The 12967-nt window shown below is 37.9% G+C and overlaps 1 protein-coding gene across 1 annotated transcript in view; it reads right to left on the bottom strand.

Moving 5' to 3' along the window:
* CPNE8 (copine 8) overlaps positions 1-12967 on the bottom strand; it is a 110034-nt gene that overhangs the window by 84282 nt on the left and 12785 nt on the right. Inside the window, exons 2-3 of the mRNA XM_086739963.1 lie at positions 11442-11482; positions 3068-3114 (exon numbers count right to left, since the gene is read on the bottom strand). Of these exons, the coding sequence (XP_086596089.1) occupies positions 3068-3114; positions 11442-11482 (88 nt within the window). The remainder of the gene's footprint in view (positions 1-3067; positions 3115-11441; positions 11483-12967) is intronic.

Genomic DNA, 12967 nt, shown 5'->3' with positions numbered 1-12967 from the left:
CAACAAGTTCCTACGGACTTGGATGTCCATAGATGGACCCATTCAGTATCATACAAGCCTAAACAATCTGCAGCAGAGACTGAGAAAAAAGTCACAAAACAAATAGATTTTTACTGCACTAAATGGCATAAAAATACAAAAGGAACTTATGAAGACTTGGCAAAATAAAATTATTCTTACTGAGTGATCAGACAATAAAACGGTAGACAAAATTCCATGCGGATGAACGAAACACTCTATGCACACCAGGAAAAAACTAACAGCTAACTTAATATAGAAGTTAGAATGGCTCAATAAGCAGTGTGAGCACATAAAGGGAGAAGTCTATCTGTTGATAAACTGTACAGTATAGGGACTGGGTACAGCTCATGACAGTATTTTTTAATTTCCTTACAAACTGGTCACTTTTGCTATCTTGGAATTCCACTACAACCTTGTCTAACTGCCTTTTCTCTCGATTTGACAACTCAATCAAAGAAGATGTTTTTCTCTGATTAAAAAAAAAAAAAACATGAACAGAATGAATGAACAGGAAGGCCTGAAGAATGGGAAGCCAGAAATAATTTTAGAAGACACAATGGAAATTTGCTGAGGATATACAATAACATTTGGCAGCTCATGAAGCTGGACATCAGCACAACCAGTGAGAGAACAGACTTCCAGGCAGGTATAGAAATTTAATTTGCATCTAATGCATTCTTACAGTAGATGGACAGGAGACTCAGAGCCTCGCTCCACAGGCAGTTCCTTAACACTTACCATTGGTGGATATTGACAGTAAAACTGCAGTGGGTTGACTATTTTACAATGCCTATTACTTATTTAACATTCACCTTTGAAGTACTCCCTCTTGTTTTCAGAATTAGCACTCTCTTCGAAATGACGAAATTCAGATTCTTTCAATAAATTATTTAAGGTTTCTGTAGATAAGTTATACTTAGCCATATTTCAAATGTGTCCTCATAGAGTAAGGGAAAGTAAGTATTTTAAAACCAAAGCTCAGATTCTGATGATGCATTTGTTGTCAACTATATTAACTGAAATACCTGACAATCACACTGTAAGTGAAACTAGGGAAACTGTTTTGAAAAACAACACCCTATTAAATTGAGAATGAAATATTTTCATTCTGTGCTGAAGAATTGGTGCGCAAGAATAACAGTGGCTAAAACCACTGGAATCTGTACCACAGGCAAACAGGAGTCAGTGCCTAGAAAACACCTACCCTTTATTAAATGAAGGTTTTGATTTGAATAGCTTAGCTGAAGGAGAAAAAAGCACACTGCTAGACTAGAGTGCTAGGGAAATCATGGAGATTATGAAATGATTTACTGTGTTTACGATCCCCAAGTATTTTCTGCAGTGTTCAAAAGAAAGTAATTAGGCAAAAGAAGGATGAGAACAATGCACAAAAGGATATGGAACAGAAACAAGGTAAAGTATGTTGCTGTGACTAAACACCATTCTTCAGTGTCTACATACATCATCAAGGGCTTATTATTTATCTCAGTTTTGTCTTCTCCAAACAGTTCCAGGTAACTTCCACATCTAGAAGCTAGGAAAATATTAAATAAGTGTTTAAAGGCAACAAAATGGACAGATATATAGAACTTTATGGAAAATGCGGTATTAGTGCATTCACCACTGCAGATACAAAAAGCACAAAAAGAAAGATAAGAGATTAGCCACCTAATGTATATATCAACTAATTCTACCTACCACTTTATATATATATAATATTTATACCAGTGGTAAAAAATATAGTATTTATACATAATATATAGTTATAATATATAAATATAACACACCACAACATATAAAATGCAATCCTGATTCAGCCCCTCTATCATGCCAATCTCTGAATTTTTGTCTGTCATAACAGCTGCTAGGAACGGAATGGGACTCTATCTACTGAACTTTTCATCTGACATACTCAAAAGCGTAGGCTTTTGATCATCACTTGGAGGCATTTCTAAAGAATGATTCATCTGATCTAATATAGACATCTAAATTACATCTGATGAACTGCCCTCAGGATGTTATCTTTTTCCATTAACTAGAAATAGTTTAAACAGTCAACTGAGTTGTAAATACCTATACCTAGACCTTTTCCTGATAGATAAGACAGATATAATTATGTCTTAAAAGAAAAGAAAAAAAAAAAAGAAAAGAAAAGAAAAAGGTAAGATTTTCTAGCAACTGCCATGTCAAAAGTCTGGTTTAACTCCTGTAGTCCCTAAACTGGCATATGATACCATAACCACACGCCAAAGCGCATCACCTAGCCAAGACTCTCTAATCAATGCGAAGATGCAATACAAACAATAATAATATTGCACACTGCCCTGTTCAGTGTTCTTGCTCTGTTCAAGGAGATAAAATGGCAGAAGACAATACGGAGCTATAAGGTGGTGACACACTTCAACCATTACAAACTTAGATCTGTTAAAATTGAGAGCAGATGGAATCTTTCTATTGACAATCTCCTAAATCACCTCAAAAGGAGCACATGGAACATTTTCTAAGTAAGGTGCTAATGTTATAACTTTACCATCAGGACAATTATGATACTAAAAATAGTTAATACTTATTTTAACAGTTACACCAGAGAAGTATGAAAATTCCACATACAAACCTTAGACAACAATAAAGCTAGGATTTCTGATGAAATCCTCTTAACCCTAGACCAGGAAAGGACCCGAAGGCTTTAGTGATGATCTAGGTTTGATTACCAAACTGCACCAAGCCGTCTAATCACCTGAACGCCTGAAGACTCCTCTGTTTTCAGAGGTAGCTATCTAGACATTTAGAACTCTCTGTACATCCACTACTTCTGCCAATTCAATTAAGATTAGTGAATTCCCATTTAGGGTCCTCAAAGTGATATTTCTTCACACAAATCATGAGAGGAATGTGATCCAATCTTTGCACAAGTCATGAGAGGATGTGTAGTACATAGTTCAGAACAACAGAGAGCAGCAATTTAATGAAAAACTACAAATTAAATAGGTACAACATTCCATGTATTGCCCAGTTACATGAGCTTTTCTCCAAGCATGTATCTTACCTCTCTCCATTCTTTGTTTCCAATGGCTTGTGTGTACAAAACACAGACTGTGAAAAGAAATAAATGTTTGGTCATTTTCAGAATTTAATGTATTCTTAAATTAAGTGAACCAATTTTGTAGTCTGTTGTGCTGCTGAAATTAGTAACTAGGACAATCAAATAGTAATATATTTTTCCTCAGCTTTCAGTATGCCTAACCAGATAGGCGACAAGATGGTCTAGTTGTAGCAGTAATAAGCTAATAATAACTAGGCTAGTTCTAAAACGGGAGGTAACACTTAGGCTTAACCTCCAGCAAATCACTTTACAATCCTTAGCAACAAAACTGGAGAAAAACAGATCTTCATTAAATGTGGATGTTCTGGCTATCCTAGTTAATCTAACACATAATTACCCTAAATTATGCTTCCTTCAAAAGATGAGAGATTAAAACAAAAACAAATGAGGATCCTACTGGAAAAACAGACAGGGGAAATAAAAGTGGAAAAAGGAAAAAAATAACTTCTGAGATTTTCTTCCTTAATACTGTGTCAAATTATTTATATAAATTTAAGTATGTTGCATATGCATTCTTTTTTTAAAAAAATCTAAAACCTAATTAAAAAATTGAATCCATGAAACTTGTCAACCGAGGCTGTTTTTTGAAAGACCAAGCAGCATAATGCCACATGTGTCACTCTCCTTACAGATCTGTTTTTCCAGTACAGAAATCACACTACACATTAATGTGCAGCTTCCATCACAGGGGCTGGTGACAGAGATACTGTGATCATAATCAGGTCTTTTAAACACTACTATAAATACAAATCATTTGCACTGAAGGAATACTATAAAATTTATTTTCTACAGTCTTGAACTAGTTGCAGCTAACAACCATAAAGCATTTTTTACCTCAAACTCCACTACAATCCTTTTCTAAACAAGGGAAAGAGATAATTGATCACTTTTTTCCCTTATAAATTCTTCTCCTGTGCCAGACATTATCTTTCAGCAGAAGGTTAAAAGTAATACTGGTTTTGGTTGCAGCCTTGAACAATAAAGGCAAAAGCCTGGTTTTGTTCTCAGTGAGGTCAGAATCATCAACTGACCAAAGCAGAAAGAAAGTCAAGCTTCAAACTACATTTTCTTCTTACTTGAAAGGTATTTGCTCCACAACAAAAAAAAAAAAATCCCATTAGGCAGCGACAAATAAGAGGAAGAACAGAAAAAAAGCAAGTTCAGTATTTCAGCTCAGAGAAGTTAACACAATTCAACTTTTTTTTTTTTATTCCTGAAGTAAGATGTCTTGTAGAAGGAAAAAGTTTTTACAGAAAAATTTCAAAATCATTCTCTGGAGATATCTGTCTTTCTCCATTTACTCTAAATGAAACCTTGGTCAATCATTCTCTCAGCTTTGTTTCTTGCTTATCGTAGGATGAATCCAAACTAACACACTCTGAATCCAGCACACTCTGGAGTAGATTGCTGAACTATATCACATGAAGAATGAAGTTAAATGGGAAAATGTGAGAAAACAGAGTGAAATTGAAGCTATGAAATCAACTACAGAAGTGTCTGAAGGTTACTGAATTTCTGACTAACCTCTGCATCTGGTAAGATCTGTGTCAAGGTAACTCTGGGAGAATGAGGAAGTGTTGTCAAAGGAAGTTTCCACAGATAAAAACAAGCAAAAAAAAAACCCCAAACAAACAAACAAAAAAAAACAAACCACCCCACATTCTCTGGAAACATTCCTACTGCTAACTTTTTTTTAAACTACTATTACTAGTTCTGCAATACTGAATCTTTTCCCACTTTCAGTAGTGGTTTCCAAAAATGAAAATGTCTTACTAATTTCAAAAGCAGATATAATTGTGGATTTCATCCATTTTGCCAAGAGCTTACTTAAAAGTTTTCAATTAAAAATTTCTCACACCTATAACCCTGGCTGAGAATAGAACTGAAATTCATTTAGAGGAAAAGCCATTCTTTACAGATAATGTGGATTTTTGCTATTCAGGTATTTTTATATTATATTTATATAATATTATATATTATAAAATTTTATATTATATTTATATTTTTTCTTATACATAATCATTTTTTCACTATCAATTTGCTGCTTAATTTTTTTGTACTACATCCTGTGTATTAGTGTTAACACAGTAAATCAAGTAACAACTGTGCATTGCAGCTATGGAACAAAAAGAATATTAAAAAAATGAGAGATTTAATATTGATGAGAAGAAAGCAACAATGCAGCTGTAAAATATCCACTACCATCAAATTTTCAGTAAAGAAACATTCTGGCACTACCTTATCTCCCTAGTTTATGAAGCCAAATAAAAGAAGAGCTATGAACAAAAAGACTAAAGAAGATTACCGGAGGATAATTTTAGTCTCCAACTGTGGTTGATGAGATGGGAGTCACACAATATATAAGGGTTAAAAAATAGGTGTAAAGCTCCACCTTAAGACTAATTAAGTCTCCTACTCTATTCCTCATTTTTGGAAGACTGCTCACATCCGTCTGTTACAATCCTAGTTTCCAAATTCAGTTTCTTTGTAGTTGGTTTAGTATCATTTGGGGTTTTTTATCTTTAGAGGACTTCTACCAAGCAATGCTATCATTCTCATTTTTTCATTGCTGAAGCGTTAGTAGACTTCTCTTCCCCTCCACTACCAGTGGCTCCCCAGTGCTTCCAAAGGCATATCCCAGGAGCGGGATCACGTCTCTAGTCTAAGGATCATTTATATAAAACCTGAAATTAGGAGAGAAGAGCCAAGAATTTTTAGTATGACTAGCAATTTTCTGCTATTTATCTAGGCTGCAGAAGTGGGAGGTAGTTTAAATACAATGAAGATATAGACTAATAATAATGTCATGTAATAATTATTTTACTGTAAGTACAAGGTGTAAGTTTGACAGCGATACATATATATGCATCTCAAACCAACATTTCAAAGAAAAGTCAGCCCTAATGAAAGCTATACAAAAGACATGCATTCCAGACTTTCTGATAAATACTTTGCAAATTTAGAATAATTTAAAAGCTTCTTTTATCTTTCCTCTAAATCTCACCCCAAAAATTCAGGAAACTGTCCATGCTACTTGTCTCCATTGGTGGTAAGATTCACTATTCTTAAAAGCTCTTGAAGTTTATGTACTGTCTCTTCATAAACTTGAAGAGACAGTATTATAAAGACCCTGATATCATACTAAATTACAGTAATCCCACAAAAAAAAAAACCTTCAAAGTCATATCTAACTGGAAAAATGCAAATAAATATGTGGAAGTTGATCTAAAGCACTCATACCTCTCAAAACAGAGCTCTAAGATGTCATGAAGCAAACATTTACATTTTTTTAGCAGAAAAGTTAACAGCATTCTCATGTGGAAGGGGGATAAACAGAAAATTCTGAAGTTTAAAAAGCCAGCATATCATAGAATCATACAATCATAGAATGGTTAGGGTTGGAAGGGACCTTCAAAGGTCATCTAGTCCAACCCCCCTGCAAGGAGCAGGGACATCTTCGACTAGATCAGGTTGCTCAGAGCCCCATCCAACCTGGCCTTGAACACTTCCAGGGATGGGGCCTCCACCACCTCTCTGGGCAACCTGTGCCAGTGTTCTATAACTCTCATCGTAAAAAATTTTTTCCTAATTTCTAATCTAAATCTACCCCCCTCTATTTTAAAACCATTACTTCTCGTCCTATCGCAACAGGCCCTACTAAACAGCCTTTCCCCATCTTTCTTGTAGGCCCCCTTGAGGTACTGGAAGACCGCTATCAGGTCTCCCCGGAGCCTCCTCTTCTCCAGGCTGAACAGCCCCAACTCTCTCAGCCTGTCCTCATAAGAGAGGTGCTCCAGCCCTTTTATCATCTTCGTGGCCCTCCTCTGGACCTTCTCCAACTGGTCCATGTCCTTCTTGTGTTGGGGGCTCCAGAACTGGACACTCCAGGTGGGATCTCACCAGGGCAGAGTAGAGGGGGAGAATCGCCTCCCTCGACCTGCTGGCCACGCTCCTCTTGATGCAGCCCAGGATGTGGTTGGCCTTCTGGGCTGCATGCAACCACATCCTAAGATGGAGCTGAACAACCAGCTCCTCTCTTGTAATCTAGAAAACTGAGGGAGCAATGAGGAAGTTCAGAGCAGCACACTGAGGAAAAGTAATGTACCCTCACAAGGGAGCTGGATGAGAAACTCTTTTGGAAGGCTTTGCCATATGAACTCTTCCAGAGGAAGATAAATCTGTACTTATCATCAGAAATATTAACATTTAGTAATTTTTTTTCACTCTGGACACTGATACCACAGTGTCAAATTCAAGGTAAATTTAATGAAACCTTGCAATGAAGAAGAGGGTGGAATCATCAAGTTACCACTCAGTTGTAGAGTCAGTTCCCAAAATATTAAAGTCTGCATCTTCTTATTTTCCCAGATACTTTGGGCCTCCCTTACCCTACTCTGGTCCTTTCCCATTCAATTCTTATATGCTTATCCCTTAACCTGGCAACTATCGTTACACCCAAACTGCCCACCTCCGTTTTCCCAAATATAACAGCATACCTATTCTCTTTCAATAAAGTCTTAGTCATAATAGTCAGCCTTTTCCCCATGTTACCTAAATCTTTCCATGATTCTCCACCCACTTCTAGCAGGAGTTCCTCATTACTCTTCACTGACCAGCTTCTATACCTTCTAAGTAGAGCTTCCTGAAGGTCCCCTTGTCCCACTTGTCATTAGATTGTTCTCATTGTCACTATATTCCACAGGGACATGCTCCAGCAGAAGAGTTTTCACCTTGCCAGTCTTTCATATCAGACTCTTTCTACTATCATATTCAGAGTCACAGTGCTCCACAAGAGGACATTCCATCCCGACCATGGTGCTGGCCCCACAGCTGCACAGCGGCTCAGCTTGGCTAGCTTGCACAGAAAGAAAATGATTCTGCCTAACTGTCATTAGGTGAAGAAACATGCCAAATTCATTAAGCTGTCTCTCTTTTGCAGGTCTTATCCCTGCCTCATCAGGGAAGTACTGCTTTAGCTCATTCTCTCCAAGAAATGTTTTTTTCAAGTGGGTCTTCTCAGAAATATTCTTAGAAAAAACGATCTCCAAACTGGATGGACAGAATGAACCAACTGCTACAGTAAATCAATATCTATTACTTGCTTTGACATCACTGATAAGAAAGCACTGTCAATAGACTTCAGTATTGTTTAAAATACTTCATGAACAAGGGCTATCCCAGTCTGTCCCATCTATATCCAGTATCTCTACATTATTTCTGTAACTTGCATATAGTGAGGCAAAATGCCAGCTTCCTCTTGGCAGGAATACTCTAAGATTGCAGGGAAGTGGTCAGAATTGGAATAAATACTGAGTAGCAATTCCAGTATCAAAAAAAGGCTAAGCAAACCTCCTAAGAGAACCAGAGAAATCACCGTTTCCTTTCCTATTTCAGGAGACGGCTGTTTATGTGGACATGGGAGTCAACTATACTCACATGTGTCCCTCTCTGAGGAAAAAGACCAAGAGGATAAAATTGGATTTTCACTATTGGCATGGTCCCAATATGGCTGCATTGGAATTTGGAAAGCATATTAGAATTGGCCTAGTCAAATCCAATGAGACCTCAGCACAGAGTGACTCTGTATGGTTCTCTCTTGTACGAGATCTAATGGTTGCAAATTCAGTGGGTCTACAAGTGGATCTTGTGAAACTGGCATGATGCTGGTTTTGACACCTTTTTTAGCTAACAGGATAAAGTTAACCTATACAGACCAGCCCAAGAATGGCCTTTGTCCAAGCAAACAAACAGACACTGAGGGAAGTTACCCTGCCATACTTCCAACTACAGAAAAGAACAGCACTTTTTACACTACATGCTTACCCCTTTCCCTTCTACAGCAGAGCCATATCTCTGTGCTCAACTAAAAGGACACTAGGAAAAAAAAAACAAACTAAATTGGATAATAAAAAAACCTGCAGAATACTAAAACCGAATGTATGCTGTCTGGAGAGCACCCAGACTCGAAGCTGCTTTGCCAAGTAATTTCTTGAGTGCAAATACAGTATGAGCGCTTCCAGAGCCAGCAGTTTCCACCTTCTCTCTTTACCAAGGACAGTATTACTGTATTCCACATTTTTGTACTGCTAACCTGTGACAGATAGGCCTGATTGGCAGCGTAACTGGGTACCTGCAACTTGACACCAGAGTTCTAAAGCACACCACCAATTTGAGTGCTTTAAATATGCTATTTACCACAAACAAGGAAGCAGTATGTTTTGAATTGATAGGTAAGGTTAAGACACTTTAAAAGAGTATTTCCATATACTTTGAATCTATGAAGGATACCACCAGGTTAATTCCCAGAAATACTTTTAAGATAGATATTCATTTTTAAGATAGATATTATTCAAGGCCAGGTTGGACAGGGCTCTGAGCAACCTCATCTAGTTGAAGACATCCCTGCTCCTTGCAGGGGGATTGGACTAGATGACCCTTGAGGGTCCGTTCCAATTCAAACTATTCTATGATTTATATTAGGATTTCTTCAGGTTTTCCTGTCACTCTGGTTCCTTGTGTCGCTTACCCAGCACTGGTCACCCACCAGCTACAATCACTTGGGTCTGCCCACCTGCCCCAGCTTGGGTTGCCCACAGGCCATAGACCCTTCAGAGGTGTACTGCCTTTTGAGCAGCATGTCTCCTTTCAAGAATGCATCTCCAGCAGCATATCTTCAGTAGCTCCAGTAGTATCTTTGCCAGCTGTGTCTTTAGCCTCTAGCTGCTGCTGCTGTTTTTTTTTCTCAAGATATATTTGGGCAGGGGCACTGTATGCTCCTCGGCTGGCAGAAGTTCTGGCAGGCAATAGTTACTGACATGGCTTTCAGAACTGACTGGAACCAGCCGTGACAGTCACAGGGTGGTTCATGGCATCCTGCCACACAGGTCACATTGCAGTTCCCTGCTACTCAAACCCTGCAATTTATGCCTAATACATTTCCCTATCTCATAAAAACTTGAAGCACTTGTCTCTAATAATATTTAACCTGAAAAACTAGATACCTCATCACTTTTCCTGAAAGGCTCCTTGATTCAATAAAGAGATCTCTGAATTCAGTGTATTAGGGCAATAGATCACTGACCACTTTTCAAAATAGCTTAACCTAGAAAACTGAGGTTTTATTAGCCAGCTAAAAAACAGTTAGCAACACGCAAAACACTTAGTTCTGCTTCTGCATGATCTCCCTACACCAGAGACACGGTATTGCCTATGTCTCCTTAAAAAAAAAAAAAAAGTTTTATGTTAGGAATGTCAAAGGTACTCTTAACTTCATGCATCTTTTTCATAAAAAGTCTATTGTGTAATCTCTCACAAGAAACTTTTGGTTAAGAACAGACACATACACTCTCACAGGAGTACTCAGATGTTTCATGCTGTCACATGACTCAGTATTCAAGTATATCCCATCAGGGCACGGTTACATGTCCAGACACTTGATAGAAGTGTATGTCTCTTGAGTCATTTCCAATGTTAGCAAGCACAATACATGGTATTCTAAGGAAGAAAAGCCCAGGCTTAAAAAAAAAAAAAAAAAAGGAACAAACAAAAAGAAATTGAGAGCTGTAGGGGAGACAACATGACCCGAGACACCATAATCTAAGGACTAGCCAATTAACGCTATGGAAGTACTGTGATTAAACCCTATCAGAATAAAAAGGAAATCTTTTGTGGTCTCAGTTCCTTGATAAAATTTTTATAAAGTGTCCAAAAGAGGAAGACAGTCGTGGATTTTAAATTAAAAGTCCTATCATATATAAATTCATAGACATGAGAATTTTTTGGGATCTAGTCATGCATTAGTAAGACTTAAGGGGAAAACAGGTGTCACTATCTTACAGATATGAAAACATTAATTCATAAATTATACTATTTTTGATCAGGAAAGGTTGTGTTTCCTAGAGACAAATTAACTTAATTTTATTTTTCAGCATTTGACTCTATGTACTAGCAGCAACAAGTGCTTCTAGTTTATGCAGACATTTGCTTACTAGCTTTGAAAGAGATGTAGAACAACAGATAGTAAAAAATAAAAATAAATACTTTTCTGCATTTATCAAATTTAAGGAAGTGTAGGTTGACTGCTAAATAAGGGATCACACAGCTCAGGAAAGCAATACTGAATACAGAGTCTTTAAAATTCCAATTCTCGTAACAGAAACTGTAAGTGTAACTTGAGTGTAACTTAATTACTTTAAATAATTGTCACAAAGACAATGTAAGCTTGACACTGAAGAAAATCACCCACCTATTTTTTAATCTAGTGTTTATACATTTGGAATATATAAGGAGAAGAAACAGTAAAATGCTGTATACTTACTTGGATCAGATTTAGAAAACGTATCTCTGTCCAAAAGATTTCTGTTAAAAACAAAAACAAAGAGAGAAAAATAATCTTATTTATAAAAAATGGTGAAAGATACAAATCAGATACCAGTACATAGATGTTTTAAACAATTTTGATCAAGAGTCAGCTTAGTTTTCTGCCCTCCTAATACGCAAGATTTACACACAGTCATCAGCACTAACACTTGAGTCTTTTTACACTTCATTTTATTATACATTTTGGATTTGAGCAAGCTGTGGCTCACATACTGAAATATAATGAAGCAAAAAGTAACACATGATAAGCAGACTAAATACATAATAGACATCAGGAACAGAAACACTTCTAAACCACAAACTTCTACCAGATATTAACATGTTAGTTAAACTCAACCTTAGACTTTACTTAGAAGAATGGCTATGAGATCTCAGAGCCATCAGCAAATATCTGTAAGAATCTGTCATGGATGAGTAAGGTAAAGAGAACTAAAACATACACCGGACATATACCAAGATTAGGAATTTTCTAAATATCTAGGAAATAGTAAGAACTAATTTCTTTGCTGCTCAATGCAGTCCTGGTATCATAGCCACACTTCAGCCAACACAGATGAGGAGACTCAAATGACCAATAAGGGTACAGAAGCAGGACTGATTAGATAACTATTCTGAGAAGAGTTACCAACATTTCTTCATTTAAAAATAAAAATTAAATTATCTCGACAGACTAGAAAAATAGTCTGAAAATAGGATGCCATTGAACAAGGACAAGACTAAGCTGTTAAGGCAGGTAGTTTAAGTGAGGTATTAAACTGAGTCAACAGCAAAAATGCAGCATAGCTGCTGTCATAGTTCAGCCCTGATCAGGACCAGACTACGCAGTCTCTCTCTCACTCCCCCCACCTTCCGAGAGAACAGGGAGAGAAAATATAAGGAAAAACGGCTCGAGGTTTGAGATAAGGACAGGGAGAAATCCTTAAAGTTACCGTCACGGGCAAAACAGACTCGACTTGGGGAAAACTATTCATTTATTACTACAAACAGCAGGAGAATGAGACAGAGAACAAGATAACCTCCCTCCACCCCTCCCTCTTCCCAAGCTTAACATTATCTCTACTACCTTCCCCCCCACCGAGCGGCACAAGGAGGGAAGAGGGAATGGGGGTTGCAGTCAGTTCATCATACGTTGTTTCACGCCGCTGCTTCATGGTTGGGGGAAGAACTCCTCACATTCCTCCCCTGCTCCATCGTGGGGTCCCTCCCATGGGCCACAGTCCTTCGTGAAACTGCTCCGGCGTGAATCATCTCTTCCACGGGTGCAGTCCCTCTAGAACAGCTGTCCCAGTGGGCCCTCCACGGGCCACAGCCGCCTTCAGGCATCCACCTCCCCCGGTACGGGGTCCTTCACGGGCTCCAAGTGAATCTCTGCTCCTCTGTGGACCTCCGTGGGCTGCAGGGGGACAACCTGCTCCACCATGGTCGTCACCACAGGCTGCAGGGGAATCTTGGCCAGAAGCTGCA

This window comes from Chlamydotis macqueenii, chromosome 1, assembly GCF_036417535.1.
Source record: "Chlamydotis macqueenii isolate bChlMac1 chromosome 1, bChlMac1.mat, whole genome shotgun sequence".
Taxonomy (NCBI): domain Eukaryota; kingdom Metazoa; phylum Chordata; class Aves; order Otidiformes; family Otididae; genus Chlamydotis; species Chlamydotis macqueenii.
The sequence above is the reverse complement of the archived record's forward strand: the minus strand, read 5'-3'. Positions and strand labels throughout refer to the sequence as shown.